At 37.5% G+C, this 19,856-nt stretch overlaps 1 protein-coding gene across 2 annotated transcripts in view; it reads left to right on the plus strand.

The window, feature by feature from the left end:
• The window catches only part of LOC140948429 (uncharacterized), a 48,652-nt gene that overhangs the window by 25,780 nt on the left and 3,016 nt on the right, over positions 1-19,856 (plus strand). Inside the window, exons 4-9 of one of the 2 annotated variants that reach the window (XM_073397668.1) lie at positions 4,396-4,488; positions 7,585-7,629; positions 10,312-10,404; positions 11,559-11,938; positions 18,035-18,178; positions 18,684-18,863. In XM_073397668.1, coding sequence (XP_073253769.1) covers positions 4,396-4,488; positions 7,585-7,629; positions 10,312-10,404; positions 11,559-11,938; positions 18,035-18,178; positions 18,684-18,863 — 935 coding nt within the window. The remainder of the gene's footprint in view (positions 1-4,395; positions 4,489-7,584; positions 7,630-10,311; positions 10,405-11,558; positions 11,939-18,034; positions 18,179-18,683; positions 18,864-19,856) is intronic. The other variant, XM_073397677.1, reaches the window with a different exon arrangement.

The following is a 19,856-nucleotide window of genomic DNA, read 5'->3' on the forward strand; positions in this document are numbered from 1 at the left end:
CCTTACTAAGGAGGTCGAACACGACATTGCCGTCTGGCTAACATTTTTAGGGCAGTTTAATGGGAGAACCTTTTTCTTACACGAGAAATGGGAAACTTCGTCCTCTCTCCAGTTGTACACAGATGCAGCCGGATCCAAGGGATACGGTGCTATCTTAAGTAAGCGTTGGTTTTGCGGCGCGTAGCCGGATTCATGGAAATCCTTAAATATCGCATTTTTTGAGCTGTTTCCGATCGTTATAGCGCTACACATCTGGGGAACTTATATGGCCAACAGGTGTGTGGCATTCTACACTGATAACGCTGCCATTGTTGATATCATCAACCGGCAGACGTCAAAACATCAATTAGTCATGATTTTAGTGCGCGATTTGGTTTTAACTTCACTTAAATACAATATTTTATTTCGCGCACGGCATATTCCGGGCGTACATAATTCTGGTGCCGATTACATTTCACGTTTTCAGGTAGAACAATTGAAACAAATTTCGCCCGAAGCGGACGTCCTGCCAACGCCAGTTCCCGCGAACCTCCTGCCGCAGAGTTGGTCCCTACGCTAAGGGTCTTGTTAAATTCCGCCCTGTCATCGGGTTCTCGTAAGCTTTATCAGCGAGCATGGGCTGTTTTCAATGATTTTTATCAACAATTTTATCATTCTGTTTCTCCTGCTTTACCGCTAACTACACCTGTGCTAGCCCTTTTTGTTTCTTATCTTCACGCTCGGAAGCTACAACCAGTTGCAAAAATGATGAGACACTCCCACGGAAAAACGACTTTTCTTGCTTCAAATCGCTCCTGGTCACAGGTCGGTAAAATATAATAGTGAACTCCCTCCTCCCTCCCATTCAAAGTTGTTCCTCCAAGTTTTGAGTATGGTCTTGTATTGCTAGCAACGTTGATAAGGGGTGGAGGGGGGATCACAAGCACAAGATCATGGACAGGCCATTTATGCCAAAATACGGTGCAGTGTCTCAAGTACTTTTGCAACTGGTTGTAGCTCCGTCAACCATTAAATCTTATCTGTCGGCCAACGGATATGTGCACAAGTTGAAAGGTTTGCGTGATCCTACGAGGGCTTTTATTATTGACAAGTTGTTGACGGCCCTAAGTCGTCAAAGCTCAAGTGACATCCGGCTTCCAATCTCAAGGCCGGTTCTTCACGCGCTCGTAGGTTCACTTAACCACAACAACTCTTCGGCCTTTCACGGTACTCTTTTTTCTACCATGTTTTTAATAGCATTTTACGGCTTTTTTAGGATCGGTGAGCTGGCGGCCAAGAACGCGAATTCTGGTAGTTCGGTAGTTCAATTCAGTGACATGCGCTTTCTCACGCACGATGGAAACATTCACATGCTTAAAATAACTATCACAAACTTTAAACACAACACGGACAAACGTCCATTTGTTATCCTAATCGAGCGGGAAGACTCTATGCCGTTTTGCCCAGTGCAAGCGATGTTGGATTATTGCAAACTCAGGGGCACCCAAGCAGGCCCTCTTTTTTGTCATAGCGACACAAGCCTAATAACAGTGGGTCAGTTTAATACCGAACTCCATCGTTGCTTGTCTTTTTGCGGGCTTGACACAAGCAGGTACAAAGGTCATAGCTTTCGTATAGAAGCTGCCTGTCACGCAGCCGAGAAAGGATTCTCCAATGCCCAAATTCGGACGCTTGGCCGCTGGAAATCCGACGCTTTTAAGCTTTACATTAGGCCCGACACCTTACACGCTCATTGATTTGATTTAATTTGCTCCTCATGTCTCTAGTCAAGTTAACGAAGAAGGTCAGATATTGGACTGCTTCTTCGTAGACTGATAATTTGTACTCAATGCTCGCCTAGTGGCGATAGCAATTTATTCCTGAAACTAAGGCGTTCAAGAGGGCCAGTTAGCGGACTGCCTCGATCTTTATCTCCCGCCTCTACTCTTTAGGTCTATAATTGTATTTTCGATATATTTAAAATTCTCTATACACCCTAGGATATAACGAATGTACTAGGCCTCTTACTGTCTTTTTATTCTGTTTGGGTGTCTGTGATTTTAGACATTCTAGAAAAACTTATGCAGGAGGTCAGACATGGGGCTGCTTCTCCATTACCTTTGTCTTTATCCAGACATTGCTTATCGTTATCTCTAGTTGCACTAGATAGGCCAATGCAGAGGGTCAGAAATGGGTCTGCTTCTCCATTGGCGTAATTTAGTCGGCGTTAGTCTTGTTGTAGTATAGTTTCGTTGTTTGCTACTGAGCAACATTAAACCGATTATTACAAAGTGTCTATTATCGCCATTATCGTCCGAGTATTGCAGTAGGTCAGTTTCATTGGGCTGCTACTCCAATGCCTGTTTTCGTTCTTTTAGATCAATATACTTTAAGTACTGAAACCAACTTAGTTTATTGGTTTTCCTTCTCGAGAGCTCGGCTGGTGTCTTGGTGGGGTTGCCAAATTCTTGTGACTCGTAGCGGATTTTTGTCCCCACCTTTCCTGAAGAGATGTTAATTAGTTAGTTTTATCATTGGTTTCAATTAAAAACGTCACGCTTGTGGCCATTTATCTCAAACAGTTAAGATTCTTGCTCGGGTCATCTCTTCAGCAAACCAGTGCGCCACCATGCGGAGCTCTCGATCGTTTTCGCAAATTCGGTTTGGGAAGACTCGCAATAAAAAGTGTTTTTTTTCCTTGTCCGATCGCTATAAAATTTTCACCAGTAATTGCCTATGGACTGAAATTTGTGAAGATGTGGTTTTAAGTAAAATCGATATTACCATATCAACAATAAACCAAAAAACTTTGAAATTGATAAAAGCGGAATTTTGTGTGATCTAGACCAGCTACTGAAAATACAACACTAGGAACTTAAAGTTTGGTGTTTAGCGAACAATCTCTGTAAGAAGTAAAAAATTCTGTGTGTTTGAATTCGACTAAAACGAAACATATTTCAAACCTTAAATTTTCAATAGCAGTGATAGATTATTGATTTGTAAATTGTAAATTGTAAATTGTAAATATCTTATTATCCACTCCCCCCAGGGTTTTTCAGGGATTATTTACAAGACTGGTTGGGGGACTTTGCCAGACTTCTTAGGCGCAGTTTACAAGTAATGAAGGAATGAGTAATTATGTCCCCATACATGAGTGTGAAAGTGAGATAGACCACTACACCGGGGACTACGTGCCCTACTCTTTGCAAACAGTGTGTGGGTTCTTTTACGTCCCACAGATTTTTCATTACATGTGCAAGGGCTTGTGAGACGGGGCCTACGGTTTATCGTCGTTATCCGAGAAGACTAGAAAGTCTAACCGTTTGTAGATGTTAGAAAATTTGGTGCATTTTCGTTCTTGCGATCTTGAAAACTAACCCGTTTTCTCACCACCTGTATAAGTGCAACCTCATTCAAAATTTGGACTTTTAGCGCTTTTTTGTATATCTCTGAAACGACTCCAACGAATGTTTCTTAAATCTCTTCACATAATCTTCATAATGTATATAATGAGGTCTGAAACTTTCATCGAGATTGATTCACTGCAACATCTTAAAATTCTAAGACAAACCTATCCGACTAACCGGTCAAAAATCTGCCTTACAACATTCACTGTTTTGACGTGGTGCTAATTTTTCCAAAATAATGCGCACTATACATACCTGTACTCCATGACTAGTACATTTTAGTTTGAATTTATCACATCTTTTGAATGTAAAACATTAACAATACTCACGCTGAAATTTACTTGTCATGGATATATGTACTCTCTGCATTGATTTGAAACATACATAATTTTTTACTTCTTGCGGAGATTATTTGCTAAACACCAAACTTTCAGTTCCTAGTGTTGGATTTTCAGTACCTGGTCTAGATCCCGCAAAATTAGGCGTTTATCAATTTCAAAGTCTTTTGTTTATTGTTGTCACAGTAACATCGATTTTACTAAAACCTACATTTTGACAAATTTCAGTCTATAGTCAATCATTGGTGAAAATTTTATAGCGATCAGACAAGGATAAAATCACTTTTTAAGCGATTGAAAATATCGGTATGGCCTCTGAAAAACTATATCGAAACACCTTAAAGCTATTCTTTCAATTTAGAGCAAACTGACGTTATTATTACCTTTAGGCGTTTGATTTTTTTTTTTGGAATAATTCTAGAGGTACCGATTTTTTAGATCGAGCCTCTTATAAGGAGATATCCCCTACCGGGCTTGGCAGTTCAAGTGATTACAGGTGCACCCTGTGGTTAAATTTGGGTGTATATTTCTCATGGCTTTAAATTTCATTCTTTCACTACCAGGATGAATCGTGCAGTCTCGCAAGGTGGTTCTGTCTTTTGTGTTCGTAGACGAAATCTTGTAATTTAAATTTAATCTTTCTAATTACGATTTGTTTTCAACTTTTTAAGACATTTGGGGGATGTTAGATGAACTGCTCGTGGAACACGAGACAGGTTCAGCAGACTTCCAGGAGACTGCAAGCCATGACACATTGGAAGATGGTATTTATTTTATGTCTATGTTATAATTATTATTATTATTATTATTATTATTATTATTATTATTATTATTATTATTATTTCATCGTAGTTATGTTGCAAACAATTTTTATTTTCTGCTATAAACAGTGACTTACGTACACTAACTCGGTAAAATAACTTGCATAATCGAACCTAAAAATACTTTAATATTTTAAAATTGTTGGGTTTAATAAGTATTCGCCTTCCCCCACATTGAATCGCTGTTACAAGAATATAAGGAACGAATGTATCGACGACGATTAATAAACAACAACAACAACAACAACAACAATAAACATCGAGAACGGTATGAAATCATTGGGTCCGACCGGTAAAAAAAGCACCTCATTACAAGTTGGCACGTGCCACTGATTTATTCCTCTATTCAGATTAGACATACATTCAATTATTTCGCCTAGTTCCAGCTGTAGTTCTTACTCTTGAAACGAGTAAGATGTCCGCCATTTTTTCTTTTCACAACCAAAACAACTCAACTTCATCCCCAACTCTTCACGGCAACGGTGCCTTAACCCGTAGAAGGCTGCATTTTTGACGTCATTTCCTCGTTAAACACAAAATTCTTCCAAATTTGGTCATCAGTAACTGGTTATGGTGAATTATGCCTGTGCTTTTACCCAATCAGAATTGGGGAAATATTTTGGATGAATAATAGTCAACAATATTAACCTCGCCTTCAGGGAATAATTGTTAAATAGTCCGAGATAGCGAACCAATCAGATTGCTTAAATCACCAACATCACTGAGTGTGTATATACTAAATCTCACTACCTTGGTGGCTTAGTGGTTGGTCAGTCAAGGTTAGCGATATAAATAACGAGAAAGGCTTGTGTTTTACTTCTCGGCGTCAAGGAGGGTCGTCAGTCGAGGTTAGAATCCTCAAAACAGGTATAGGGTATATATTTTAGCGTCTCTGCGGCTAGTTGGCTCGTTATTAGGCGATTACCAGCCTTCGAGCCACTTAATACTCTGACACTGCCAAGCCGCCTGACTAATCCAACGAAATGGCCCTCTATTCTGTAGTTATGCTCATGAACAATTGCAGAATACAGGGCTATATTTTAAGATTTAGGCAGAAGTGACTCGGTGGCGCTCTGTTTATGTTGACGGCTGATATGGCAAATTTTGATTCTTTATTGCGACAGTTTTTTAGTTCTTTAATGTGGTTCATCACAGGAACTTTACAAGGACAGGATGAAAGTGATTGACACCGCTGCGAGGAATACGTAGAAATTACGACGATATAATTTAAAAGCAATCAGTAGGCTAGTTAAGGTGTTTCGATACAGTTTTCAGAGGCCATTCCGATATCTTTCAATCGCCTTAAAAGAGGTTTCTTTCCTTGTCCGATCGCTATAAAATTTTCACCAGTAATTGCCTATAGATTGAAATTTGTGAACACGTAGTGTTAGGTAAAATCGATATTACTATGTCAACAATAAACCAAAAAACTTTGAAATTGATAAAAGCGGAATTTTGTGTGATCTAGACCAGCTACTGAAAATACAACACTAGGAACTTAAAGTTTGGTGTTTAGCGAACAATCTCTGTAAGAAGTAAAAAATTCTGTGTGTTTGAATTCGACTAAAACGAAACATATTTCAAACCTTAAATTTTCAATAGCAGTGATAGATTATTGATTTGTAAATTGTAAATTGTAAATTGTAAATATCTTATTATCCACTCCCCCCAGGGTTTTTCAGGGATTATTTACAAGACTGGTTGGGGGACTTTGCCAGACTTCTTAGGCGCAGTTTACAAGTAATGAAGGAATGAGTAATTATGTCCCCATACATGAGTGTGAAAGTGAGATAGACCACTACACCGGGGACTACGTGCCCTACTCTTTGCAAACAGTGTGTGGGTTCTTTTACGTCCCACAGATTTTTCATTACATGTGCAAGGGCTTGTGAGACGGGGCCTACGGTTTATCGTCGTTATCCGAGAAGACTAGAAAGTCTAACCGTTTGTAGATGTTAGAAAATTTGGTGCATTTTCGTTCTTGCGATCTTGAAAACTAACCCGTTTTCTCACCACCTGTATAAGTGCAACCTCATTCAAAATTTGGACTTTTAGCGCTTTTTTGTATATCTCTGAAACGACTCCAACGAATGTTTCTTAAATCTCTTCACATAATCTTCATAATGTATATAATGAGGTCTGAAACTTTCATTGAGATTGATTCACTGCAACATCTTAAAATTCTAAGACAAACCTATCCGACTAACCGGTCAAAAATCTGCCTTACAACATTCACTGTTTTGACGTGGTGCTAATTTTTCCAAAATAATGCGCACTATACATACCTGTACTCCATGACTAGTACATTTTAGTTTGAATTTATCACATCTTTTGAATGTAAAACATTAACAATACTCACGCTGAAATTTACTTGTCATGGATATATGTACTCTCTGCATTGATTTGAAACATACATAATTTTTTACTTCTTTCGGAGATTATTTGCTAAACACCAATCTTTGAGTTCCTAGTGTTGGATTTTCAGTACCTGGTCTAGATCCCGCAAAATTAGGCGTTTATCAATTTCAAAGTCTTTTGTTTATTGTTGTCACAGTAACATCGATTTTACTAAAACCTACATTTTGACAAATTTCAGTCTATAGTCAATCATTGGTGAAAATTTTATAGCGATCAGACAAGGATAAAATCACTTTTTAAGCGATTGAAAATATCGGTATGGCCTCTGAAAAACTATATCGAAACACCTTAAAGCTATTCTTTCAATTTAGAGCAAACTGACGTTATTATTACCTTTAGGCGTTTGATTTTTTTTTTTTGAATAATTCTAGAGGTACCGATTTTTTAGATCGAGCCTCTTATAAGGAGATATCCCCTACCGGGCTTGGCAGTTCAAGTGATTACAGGTGCACCCTGTGGTTAAATTTGGGTGTATATTTCTCATGGCTTTAAATTTCATTCTTTCACTACCAGGATGAATCGTGCAGTCTAACAAGGTGGTTCTGTCTTTTGTGTTCGTAGACGAAATCTTGTAATTTAAATTTAATCTTTCTAATTACGATTTGTTTTCAACTTTTTAAGACATTTGCAGGAAGTTAGGTGAACTGCTCGTGGAACACGAGACAGGTAACTTTGACGTCATTTCCTCGTTAAACACAAAATTCTTCCAAATTTGGTCATCAGTAACTGGTTATGGTGAATTATGCCTGTGCTTTTACCCAATCAGAATTGGGGAAATATTTTGGATGAATAATAGTCAACAATATTAACCTCGCCTTCAGCGAATAATTGTTAAATAGTCCGAGATAGCGAACCAATCAGATTGCTTAAATCACCAACATCACTGAGTGTGTATATACTAAATCTCACTACCTTGGTGGCTTAGTGGTTGGTCAGTCAAGGTTAGCGATATAAATAACGAGAAAGGCTTGTGTTTTACTTCTCGGCGTCAAGGAGGGTCGTCAGTCGAGGTTAGAATCCTCAAAACAGGTATAGGGTATATATTTTAGCGTCTCTGCGGCTAGTTGGCTCGTTATTAGGCGATTACCAGCCTTCGAGCCACTTAATACTCTGACACTGCCAAGCCGCCTGACTAATCCAACGAAATGGCCCTCTATTCTGTAGTTATGCTCGTGAACAATTGCAGAATACAGGGCTGTATTTTAAGATTTAGGCAGAAGTGACTCGGTGGCGCTCTGTTTATGTTGACAGCTGATATGGCAAATTTTGATTCTTTATTGCGACAGTTTTTTAGTTCTTTAATGTGGTTCATCACAGGAACTTTGCAAGGACAGGATGAAAGCATAGTTAATTGAGTGGAATGGTTATGAAACCCGTCAGACTCCTTTGTTATATGTTTTTGCGGACCTGAAAGTGCACAACGTTCAAAAGAATTCCTATCATTTTGATTGTATTGACTAATAAAAACGTTGCATTAATTTATTCCGTAACAATTTGCCAACAGAAAACAAAGGATTGTGCACTTTCAGGGTGCTTCCACATAAACTGCAGCACTGTTGTTTTTATCATTGATGTTTGCCGCTTTTCATAACCAGTCTCCTCTAATAACTATGATGAAAGTAATTGACACCGCTTCGAGGAATACGTAGAAATTACGACGATATAATTTAAAAGCAATCAGTAGGCTAGTTAAGGTGTTTCGATACAGTTTTCAGAGGCCATTCCGATATCTTTCAATCGCCTTAAAAGAGGTTTTGTTCCTTGTCCGATCGCTATAGAATTTTCACCAGTAATTGCCTATAGATTGAAATTTGTGAACACGTAGTTTTAGGTAAAATCGATATATCTATGTCAGCAATAAACCAAAAAACTTTGAAATTGATAAAAGCCGAATTTTGTGTGATCTAGACCAGCTACTGAAAATCCAACACTAGGAACTTATTAAAGTTTGGTGTTTACCAAACAATCTCTGTAAGAAGTAAAAAATTCTGTATGTTTGAAGTCGACTAAAACGAAAATATATTTCAACCCTTAAATTTTCAATAGCTGTGATACATTATTTATTTGTAAATTGTAAATTGTAAATATCTTATTATCCACTCCCCTCAGGGCTTTTCAGATATAATTTACAAGACTGGTTGGGGGACTTTGCCTGACTTCTTAGGTGCAGTTTACAAGTAACGAAGGAATGAGTAAGGATGTCCCCATACATGAGTGTGAAAGTGAGATAGACCACTACACCGGGCACTACATGCCCTACTCTTTACGAACAGTGTGTGGGTTCTTTAACGTCCCACAGATTTTTCCCGTTTTCTCACCACCCGTATAAGTGCAACCTCATTCAAAATTTGGACTTTTAGCGCTTTTTTGCATACCTCTGAAACGACTCCAACGAATTTTTGTTTAAATCTCTTCACATAATCTTCATAATGTATATAATGAGGTCTGAAACTTTCATTGAGATTGATTGACTACAACATCTTAAAATTTCAAGACAAACCTATCGTACTAACCGGTCAAAACTCGGCGTTACAACATTCAATGTTTTAACGTTGTGCTAAGTTTTCCAAAATAATGCGCGCACTATACATACCTGTCCTCCATGACTAGTACATTTTAGTTTGAATTTATCGCATCTTTTGAATGTAAAACGTTGAGAATACTCACGCTGAAATTTCCTTTCATGGATATATGTACTGTCCGCATTAATTTGAAACATACATAATTTTTTACTTCTTACGGAGATTATTTGCTAAACACCAAACTTTCAGTTCCTAGTGTTGGATTTTAAGTACCTGGTCTATATCCCGCAAAATTAGGCGTTTATCAATTTCAAAGTTTTTTTGTTTATTGTTGTCACAGTAACATCGATTTTACTAAAACCTATATTTTGACAAATTTCAGTCTATAGTCAATCATTGGTGAAAATTTTATAGCGATCAGACAAGGATAAAATCACTTTTAAAGCGATTGAAAATATCGGTATGGCCTCTGAAAAACTATATCGAAACACCTTAAAGCTATTCTTTTCAATCTTTGAGCAAACTGACGTTATCGTTGCCTTAAGGCGTTCGAATTTTTTTTTTGAATAATTCTAGCGGTACCAGTTTTTTAGATCGAGCCTCTTATAAGGAGATATCCCCTACCGGGCTTGGCGGCGCAAGTGATTACGGGTGCACCCTGTGGTTAAATTTGGGTGTATATTTCTCATGGCTTTAAATTTCATTCTTTCACTACCAGGATGAATCGTGCAGTCTAACAAGGTGGTTCTGTCTTTTGTGTTCGTAGACGAAATCTTGTAATTTAAATTTAATCTTTCTAATTACGATTTGTTTTCAACTTTTTAAGACATTTGCAGGATGTTAGATGGGCAGCCCAGGGGACATGAGACAGGTTCAGCAGACTTCAAGGAGACTGCAAGCCATGTCAAATTGATCAGTGGTATTTATTTTATGTCTGTGTGATTATTATTATTATTATTATTATTATTATTATTATTATTATTATTATTATTATTATTATTATTAGTATGTGTAATCAAATGGCGACGAGTGAAATTAGGGAATAATTTCACGCCCGTTTTGTCCATATCCTTATATTATTATTAGGATTTGGACAAAACGCAAGTGAAATTATTCCCTAATTTCACGAGCATACCATTTGATTACCTATTAATATCATGGGTGACGAATTACCTTAGCAATCGAGGATTTTTGACTTGTTTATCCTGGATCGTATCGATCGATCGTGAACTCCACTCTCTCAAACGTTTAGAGCTGAAATTTGGCTTAAGTTTTCAGAATTTTACGACAACATACCTCCAAGAATCCTTCTTGATGTGCTCTTTCGTGTGTTCAGGGTTTCTAAAGCGTCTTTTTATGCCCTGGCATCTTCATTCATGACATTTTAATTTAGTAATTTCACATGTGAAATTACTAATTAACGCTGAAATCTCGCGCCAAATTAAGGTGTAAGTCGTCACCTATGATATTACTATTATTATTTCATCGAAGTTATGTTTCAAACAATTTTTATTTTCTGCTATAAACAGTGACTTACTTACACTAACTCGGTAAAATAACTTGCATAATCGAACCTAAAAATATTTTAATATTTTAAAATTGTTGGGTTTAATAAGTATTCGTCTTCCCCCACATTGAATCGCTGTTACAAGAATATAAGGAACGAGTGTATCGAGGACGATTAAAAAAACAACAACAACAATAAACATCACGAACGGTATGAAATCATTGGGTCCGACCGGTAAAGAAAGCACCTCATTACAAGTTGGCACGTGCCACTGATTTATTCCTCTATTCAGATTAGACATACATTCAGGTGTATCTAAAAGTTTGAACTTAATTTTAGAGTAGTTTTTTGTTGACATCGCCATTTATAATTTGTTGTTTTTTAATCGTCAATCAAAATGATGATTTACAACGCCGGTACAATCCACATGAGGTACGGTTCACTTCCTTCCGCACATTTTGCTATTCTTACTCAAGATATATTTACTCATGTAACCTTAAAAAAAAGGAGGAAAAAAATCACTTTTTAAAAGAAGTATTAACTAAAGCAAAGGGTACTTATTTCAGGTGTGTATCGTAATGGTCAGTCACACGGGAAAGTAACATTTGAGATGGAGGATTGTGCTTTCAACGGCAAGGGCAATAGATGGTTTAAAAATGTCAAATTTCGGATACAGAAGTCTCATTTTCCGGCAAGAATCGAACGTAAAAATCCCTGGATGGATATAAACGAACTTTACCCGAACGCTGAAGTTAAAATGAAACACAACATTGTTGAAGTGACCATAGACTCACCACAAGAGAATCACGAGTTTGCTGTTTTTGGAGTTCCTGACGTTAATGACAGGAAAAGAATGCAGGTGGGACTCTTTGGTGAAAAACCTTTGCGAGGAGAGGATTGGAAGATATGGGTGATTATTTTCGATGACACGATGATGGCGTTCCAGGTTTGTTACTACGTTTCTTTCCTGGGAGTGGAAGTACAGGGTGTTTCAAAAGTTCGTTCCAATTGCAAATTGTATTTTGCGCAAAGCATTTAATGCTTCTTTAGGCAAATGTAAACTGATTCAGGTAAGAAATTTATCGAAATAGCCGTTAAAAGCGATTTCAAACTAAAATTTAATGAAATTATAATTTTTTTTTAAATTTTTGCCCTAACTGTGCACGTAAGCGAGGTTTTTCGCGCCATACTCTTCCTGCCCATTTTGTAGGTTTTCTATTTTGGTATTTTTATCGTTTTCTTTCATTTACTCTACTCCTTCATGGAAATGAAGGCCTACACTGTTTGTACTAGAGCTCAGGCATCTATTTTTATGGTCTTCTGGCCATTCAGTCCAAAAAAATTTTCAAATTGTTGAAGAAATCTGAACGATGACCGAACAAGAGGTCAAAAGTAAAGACCTTAGAAGACAAACCAAGGGGTACATGGCCGTTTTTTCACAAACTGTGTGCGAAATATTATCGAAAAAGCTGTAAGTATATGCTTAATAATCATCCAGAAAACAGAGAGTTAAAAAAATTTCAACTTCACATTATCCATCAAAGTTTCGAGCACAACGGTAAAGGGATAAGTTACCAAAAAAAGGTTGGAAAGCCTTGAAGAGAAAAGGGCGGTGCACACTTCATGCAGGCATGGTGTCAGAAGGATTTGCCAACTTTATACCAACGGAGGACCAGCCGGCAAACTCATGTGATGTGAACCCCCTAGAGACCATCTGGATTATCGTACACGAGATAACATACAAAGATCCAGCCCCCAAAACACTGAACGAGCTAAGACAGTGACTACGTTTCGCCTGGAAGAATGTGACTTTGGACACGCCTTGGGAGCTCGTACATTCTATACCTCACCGCTTAGAAAATGTCAGAAAACATACAGGAAGACATTCTGGTTACTAATATTTTTGTTATTCAATGTTAAATAAATAATGAATAACATACTAAGTTTTACAAAAGTTTTTTTTTTAACAATTAGTGAAATTTAAGCGAATAAAAAATCGGAACGAACCTTTTGAAACACCCTGTAAATCCATATACTGATATAATGCATACCCCAAGTACATGTAGACGACAGAGGAAGGCCGTTGGAAGCCCTCCAGGGCTTTTTGCGGAGCTACAAAATTCCCCCCCCCCCCCCTCCAAAAAAACAAAAACAAGAACAAATCAACAGCAACAACATTGAAAGTATTTACTATGAAAAGCCCTAGAGGTTGATAAATGATAGGGATAATATATAGATTTAGCCAGGGCTAAAAGCGAAGCTGCCATTAATGAATTTATAATTTAAATCAAACAATAAACTTTTAATCCACAAATCAGTTAACTTTAGGGCACATTCATGTGACTTTTGAGGGAAAGGTTAAGTGATTTTGGAGAAAAATTACGACCTTCAAATTTGCGAACAGTCCAAGAGCGAGACAAATCCTACATCGAGTTAATAGTTTTATACATTAATTTTGTATGTACCCCACCCCACCCCCCAACCCCCCTCAATGAAAAAAAAAACAACAACAAAATTGCAATCATCTTCGATCACCGTCAGGAGCCATAATGGCTCTTGAGAAAAACGCCTGAAAAAAAAATGCTTCCCAAACAAAATAACCCAGTCGCCCACCTATACCACCTTTATTTTATAAGGTTAATTGGACAGCACCGAAATTAAAGTTTATGCTATAAAAGCCGGTTATAAGACATGATGGTCCTTGGTGGCAGCCAATTTACAGCTTGTAATTTATAGGTTGTATTCCTTTGTCTAGAAGGTCAAAATAAAAAAAATAAAAAATAGGCCGGTTTTTTGTGTTCGACATTGTTTACTTAACAAAATGTTTCCAACAAATCTGGTGGTGTGCAAACCAGCCTTTTATGCTTTTTATACATCACATCTGAGGTAAACATTAGTATGAGACACTGTTTTATTATGAAACAGACCTCGGACAGAATGCAGATTTTCTCAATTTCGGCAAGAAAAATTCATTAAGCTTATTCTGGACGATCAGAGCAAATGCTTCCTTTGCGCAAGAAATTATAGAACTGACCACATTATAGAACGTTTTCATGAAGATAATTCTATAATGTCGGGACTGTTCCAAAAATGTCCAAAATCATCCATCACCGGTTCTCTCTTTTGACAAGCACCAAATTTGCAGTGCGAGCTGTCACATGATGAAGATGAATGGTCTAAGAGTTACGCTTCAACAAGAATTTGTGTGTAGTCTTGAAAAGCGTCAGATACGCGAGGAATTTTGAATACTCCTGCAAGCGATGTTCATGTACGATTGAAAACAACCGGCACAGCGATTACAATTGCAAGAGAGGCTACTGACAATCAATAAAAGAACTATTATTCGGTGAAACATTTACAGAGACAAAAAACTTTTATTCACGAAAACAGAAACTGAGATTAAAGTGTCTCAGAAAATCCTGAGTCATGTAAGCATATAAGCTCAAAACCTTGCAGATTTATGGTTTAAGCCGGCTTCCAGGTGTTTGCTATTTTTCAAGAGAAACTCGAGGCAAGAAAATCGCTCAAAGCTTTAAGCCAAAATTTTAACTACATATTCGGAATGTTTTCTTTCCCTTTGCGGTCAGAAAATGTCCAAAGGCTTTTTAAAGTTCTGTAAGCATATATCAAACCTGATACGAGGTCGGATTATTGTCTCAAATCTTACAAACGTGCATAAAGTAGCCGGATAACCTACGCCGACTTTATGAAACAAGAAAAAAAACAAACAAACACTATGACAAACAAAGAAACAAACCATATGACACTAGGTCTAAGGATAGGTTATCTATTGATAAAGTCAATCTCGAGTTGACTAAGAGGGCCTTTTTTTATAAGGGGGCTACCCTTTTTAATGATTGTATGTAGTTTTGTTCATAAGGAGGCTACTTTTTTTCATTGATTATAATTATGTAATGTATCCCATTTTCGTATATAATTAATGTTTTTATCTTTTTATTCATTTATTTTTATACAGGACCCATATTGATAGCAGTTTTTATAACCGAAATGGTCATTCTGTTTAAACATGTTATTATTATTATTATTATTATTATTATTATTATTATTATTATTATTATTATTATTATTAACAAACAAACATTAAATACAATTAATGCTCTTAACCCATAACCCCTTAGATAAAGCAAGTAACTAGACCAGAATTATTATGGGGAAAAGGGGTAAGGGATGAAGTACTCCAAATATGGACAGCAGGTCACTTTTCTCTACATATTGGTGTAACAGTCCGAAATCTACAAGGGGAGAGGTGATAATCCTCTCTAGGGAGTGATAATCCCCCAGGATAGTGAGAGGTGATAATCCTCTCTTGGGGGTGATAATCCCCCAGGATAGTGAGAAGCTAGGTGATAATCCTCTCTAGGGGTTGATAATCCCCCAAGGTTGTGAGTGGAGGTGATAATCCCCCTTGGGTAATGGAGAGGTGGAAAGACCTCTCTAGATGTCTACTTCCCCGGTTTAAAGAGTAACAAGAGTCTATGGGGCAAAGTGTGACCTGTATGGGAGCACTTCATCCCGAACCCATGTTTATTAATTGCCGACGACTCTCAATACAGATATCATCACTAAAATAAGCTAGGATTGCGTGCCTGCTGCCCGTCAGGAAAAACCCTCAATTATTTTTGAGCGAAACCTGAACCCTACCGAAAGCAGAGCCAGACACTTAACATGAACCTCGAGGGAGAGAGGGTAGACGAAAATATATTAATAGAAGTTGTAAGTAAATGACAATTAAACTTTTATCAACTTAATAATCAAAATAAGGCCCAAAGTAACTAAGTGCACAAGCATGTTGGGATGCCTGGTAGAATGATTCCCCTCAGTAGAAACCCCACCTCTTTTCTGCCATATCTTCTTGATAATTGCCAATTGATTCAAAGTGTAAACAACAAAGATCAGTAGTTCGTATGACTGCAAAAAGTATAAGCAGCTTCTTAAGCTTTTAAGCAAGAGAAAAGACCTCATATATAAAACCTTAAAAAAAACCAGCAGACAGGATCAAGCAGTAATAAGGGAGGGTGGGATGGGATTTTGTTCTACGAAGAGAAGAATATGAAGTGCTATTTTGCTGAGCTAGGCGCGAAAATATAGGCATCAACTGTACATGTGATAGCTGGCATCTAATTGGCTGAGCAAAACAATTAGTGTGACAGGGGTCGCATGCCGGAACTGACCCCTGAAAGGAAGTGAGCTGATTCCACTACTGGTAAGGGCGGGTTTATGGTTATCACATTAACTCCAATTTATCCTGTTGTATAAATTAGCTTAAATTACTTAGGCTTACCTGTCGAGATGCAGCTCCGGAAAACCATCAAGTAACGCTAGAATCGCTCGAGACTTTTCAACCCTCTTACGCATCAAGCAAGGTGAACAACGAAGACGATGCCATCCGAAATCGGATCTCCGATTACTTTGACAAGCGGTGTATTTCTCAACCAAAAACCCAATAAACAAACCATCCATAACAGAAGAATCTTGATAGCAGCTGTATTTCCTTGTGTACATCCAGTGGAAAAGGCAGTTAAAAACATGACAACATGACACAAACCTCTGTCGGCTTCAACTGTCAGTAAACAAGTTTCCAGATACTGCAGAAATGTTTGGCATGAACTCACCTGTCAAATTTTGACCAATCAGAGCATAAAAATTGGACGTAGAACGTGACCGACGCGTGACCATGGTAAGAAAAGTCAAAAGCAACTGCCCTTTCTGCCTGTAATGGCTGGCTAAATTTTCGCGTCCGAGGTCAGTTTGAAATCAAAATTTTAATTGTGCGGCTCGACGTGCGACAACACAACCTATTTCCATAATTGGAATTAAAATTAAACTTGAACTTGAGCTTCGATCATTTGAAACTAGTAACTTGTCAGCGGATAACTTAAAAAAATAGTGGACCTCGATAGGTCGTTACCTGAGGCCGCAATACGGTCAGGTGATACTGGTCAGCGGATACCCTGTTTTGACAGCTGTCAATTGACCACAACATGGATGTGCACTGATGTGCAATGTCAGGTTGCACCTGGGCTCCTAAACTAGCTAGATTGTGTGAGATAAAACACTTGTCTCGCTGTAGTGCGGACGGACGGTCGGCTGTCGATTTATGGTCACGTGATTGTCAAATTTTCTAGGATGGATATATTTACTTAGCTATGGGGCTACGCGCGTGTGGAGCGCCGCTAGAACGCTGCTACTTTACGTTTCTATCAGTGATTTTTACCCCTGCGTCCTCAAAGCACGAAAAGTGAAATTTACCGCGATCTTTCACATTTACGATTATTATTATCATTATTATTATTATTATTATTATTATTATTATTATTATTTTAGAGGCTGACAGTGTTTTTTATTGAAATGAAATGTTTTCAGTTCGAATAGATTTTTCTTAGTTAAATTAACTCTTTCTAAGCTAAATTAAGTGCTTTTTAAATCGACAGGAATTGTAAATAGTGTTTTGAATAAATAGTTTTTTCTTTTTTTTCAAGCGAATTAATTGTAAATAGGATTTTATTAGTTAGCGTTGTTGTCAATAAAATTTTTCATCTAAAAATATTATTATTATTATTATTATTATTATTGTTTTGTTATTGTTATTATTATTAAAGGATTAGGAATTTAGAAATACGATTTTTATTCTTTTTAACTTGTTTCTTTTAATATCATTGGCGGGTAATTCTCTTTTGTAATGACTTACCTTAAAACACTGGACCGCCTGCAAGAGTTACTGATCGCATCTGAGCCGCAAGGAATGCAATTGGAAAATCGTTTATTGACACAGTGATTCCATTTATATGATTTATATATTTCTTAATGTTGTATAGCACTTAATTCTTACTTCAAATAATTCTGTAAATTATTATTATTGTTATATTTTATTGTACCAAATTGTACTCTCTTAAAATCATTACGGCCGTGCAAACGCAAACGGTGCATAGTCCCTCCATATCGATTAGTTTCCCATTTCCAATCAAAAACGTTGTGCTCCTTAATTTTGTAAACCGATCATTTTTATTTTCTTTATCAAAAGAACGTTTGTAAAATGGAAGAGGGCAGAGGCCTCAAGCTGCTGACGCCACCCGCAGGACTCTTTCTTTTTAACAACAGAGAGGATATTAAGATTAATGTCAGGGATGTAGAGCTGGGTTGGAAAATAAAGGACGGTACTGTGAAGGTAGGATTATTATATAATCAACTGTGGACACGCCGCAATCGATTGTTTTAGGTCAATCGGAAGGAAAAGTGATAACAGCCAACTCTTCAGAAATCATCAACACCTTGTTAGTTCCGTGCAGGAAAATAGGCGGATAATTTATTGATCAACTTACAAAGCACATAAACGACTGGAAAAATAGGTCGGAAAGTCGGCATATAGCTTTAAAAGCGGCTTTTGTTCTTCGGGCTCTAGGAGTGCAAAAACCAAGTCAAAAGTTTAAGGCAAAGGGTTATCAAAAATGCGTAGCGAATAAAAGAACGATCCAAAAACGCCTAGTTGGATCCTACCAGAAAAATATTCTCCGGACAAAGCAAAATATTTTGAGAAACTCATCATGGAAGGGCAAATAAACTCCGCCCTACGGTACCTAACTGATGATAGCTGTGGAGTCAATAGATTGCCCCCTTGGTGCCAAAGGACAAAGAAAGGACCATGGTGATGATTTTTTGTATTGAAATTTTAGATCATCAAGTCAAATGATGCGTGGCATTCACCTGAAAACTCCACTGATTTTCCCCGTTGCTATTTTGAAGTCAGTCATGTGGACCAACGGAAGACGACTTTCACCTGTGGGGTAACAGTCTCGCACAAGCTAGACTCCGCTCAGGCTGAAGTTACGGCTGTTTTTGAGGAGCCAAGAAAGGTGCATTAGAGCTGTTATAAAGCACAAAATCCTTGTTGACCATAGGTATTGAGGCCAAAGTCTTCAAAAACTGTGCAGTGAAAACACTCGCCTCTGCCTTGCGGCACCACCTGAGCTTTACTTTTTTTAGGTCATTTCTATGGTCGATAAAATCCATAGAAAACCGTTAAGTTTTTTATCTCTAAAAGCCTTGTTTTGGTAATATTGCATACGCATTTTTACACCACCTTGACGTTTCGTATGCCAGTCATGTTACCGTTGTAGATTATGAAAAATTCTAAAGTATATACACACTCAGTGATCTTGGTGTGTTAAGCGATCTGATAGGTCGCTACCTCGAACGTTTCAGCAATACTTCTCCTAGCAAGTGGCTAATGCGTAAGCTCGGTTATTTGCAGATTTTTAGAATCGTGTATTAACCTTTTGAAATTGGACAAAATACTAGGGCTAATGTTTTTGAAGGTAAAAATAAAACATTTAAAACAGCGTCTTCTGATTTAAATTAGCATAAGTTTTGTCTTGATTGCTTGCTTGTAACTACATTTTACTGGAGTAGAAGAAGCCGATTTGTAACTCAACATTTCCTGAAGGGAGGATTTTTGCCTAGAAATCAAAGTTGATTAAAGACAGAAGAAAATGAAACGAGTGTTTACGAAAATCCCTTATTCTTTAGAATACTTGAGAGAAACAACGCCTTACCTCAAGCAAACGTGTGTACACTCGCGAAGTACAACAGAAGTACAATGTAAGTCAAAAAGAAACCTTTTTGACTTACTTGGCGAGATGACAGAAGAAAACAAAGCTCTTTTTTTCTTCTCAGGTGGCGAAGCAAATTAAACTTCTGACTATTCCACTTACAGTGCGACTACTGTAACGGGGGGCACTTAAACAAAGCTGACCAATCGGATTACAGAAAATAACAATACATTCCGAGAAAGTTAGTTGTCGATCATTATTACCAAGAAACGAAATAAACAATATGGATCGAAACCC

Source organism: Porites lutea, chromosome 1, assembly GCF_958299795.1.
Source record: "Porites lutea chromosome 1, jaPorLute2.1, whole genome shotgun sequence".
NCBI lineage: Eukaryota > Metazoa > Cnidaria > Anthozoa > Scleractinia > Poritidae > Porites > Porites lutea.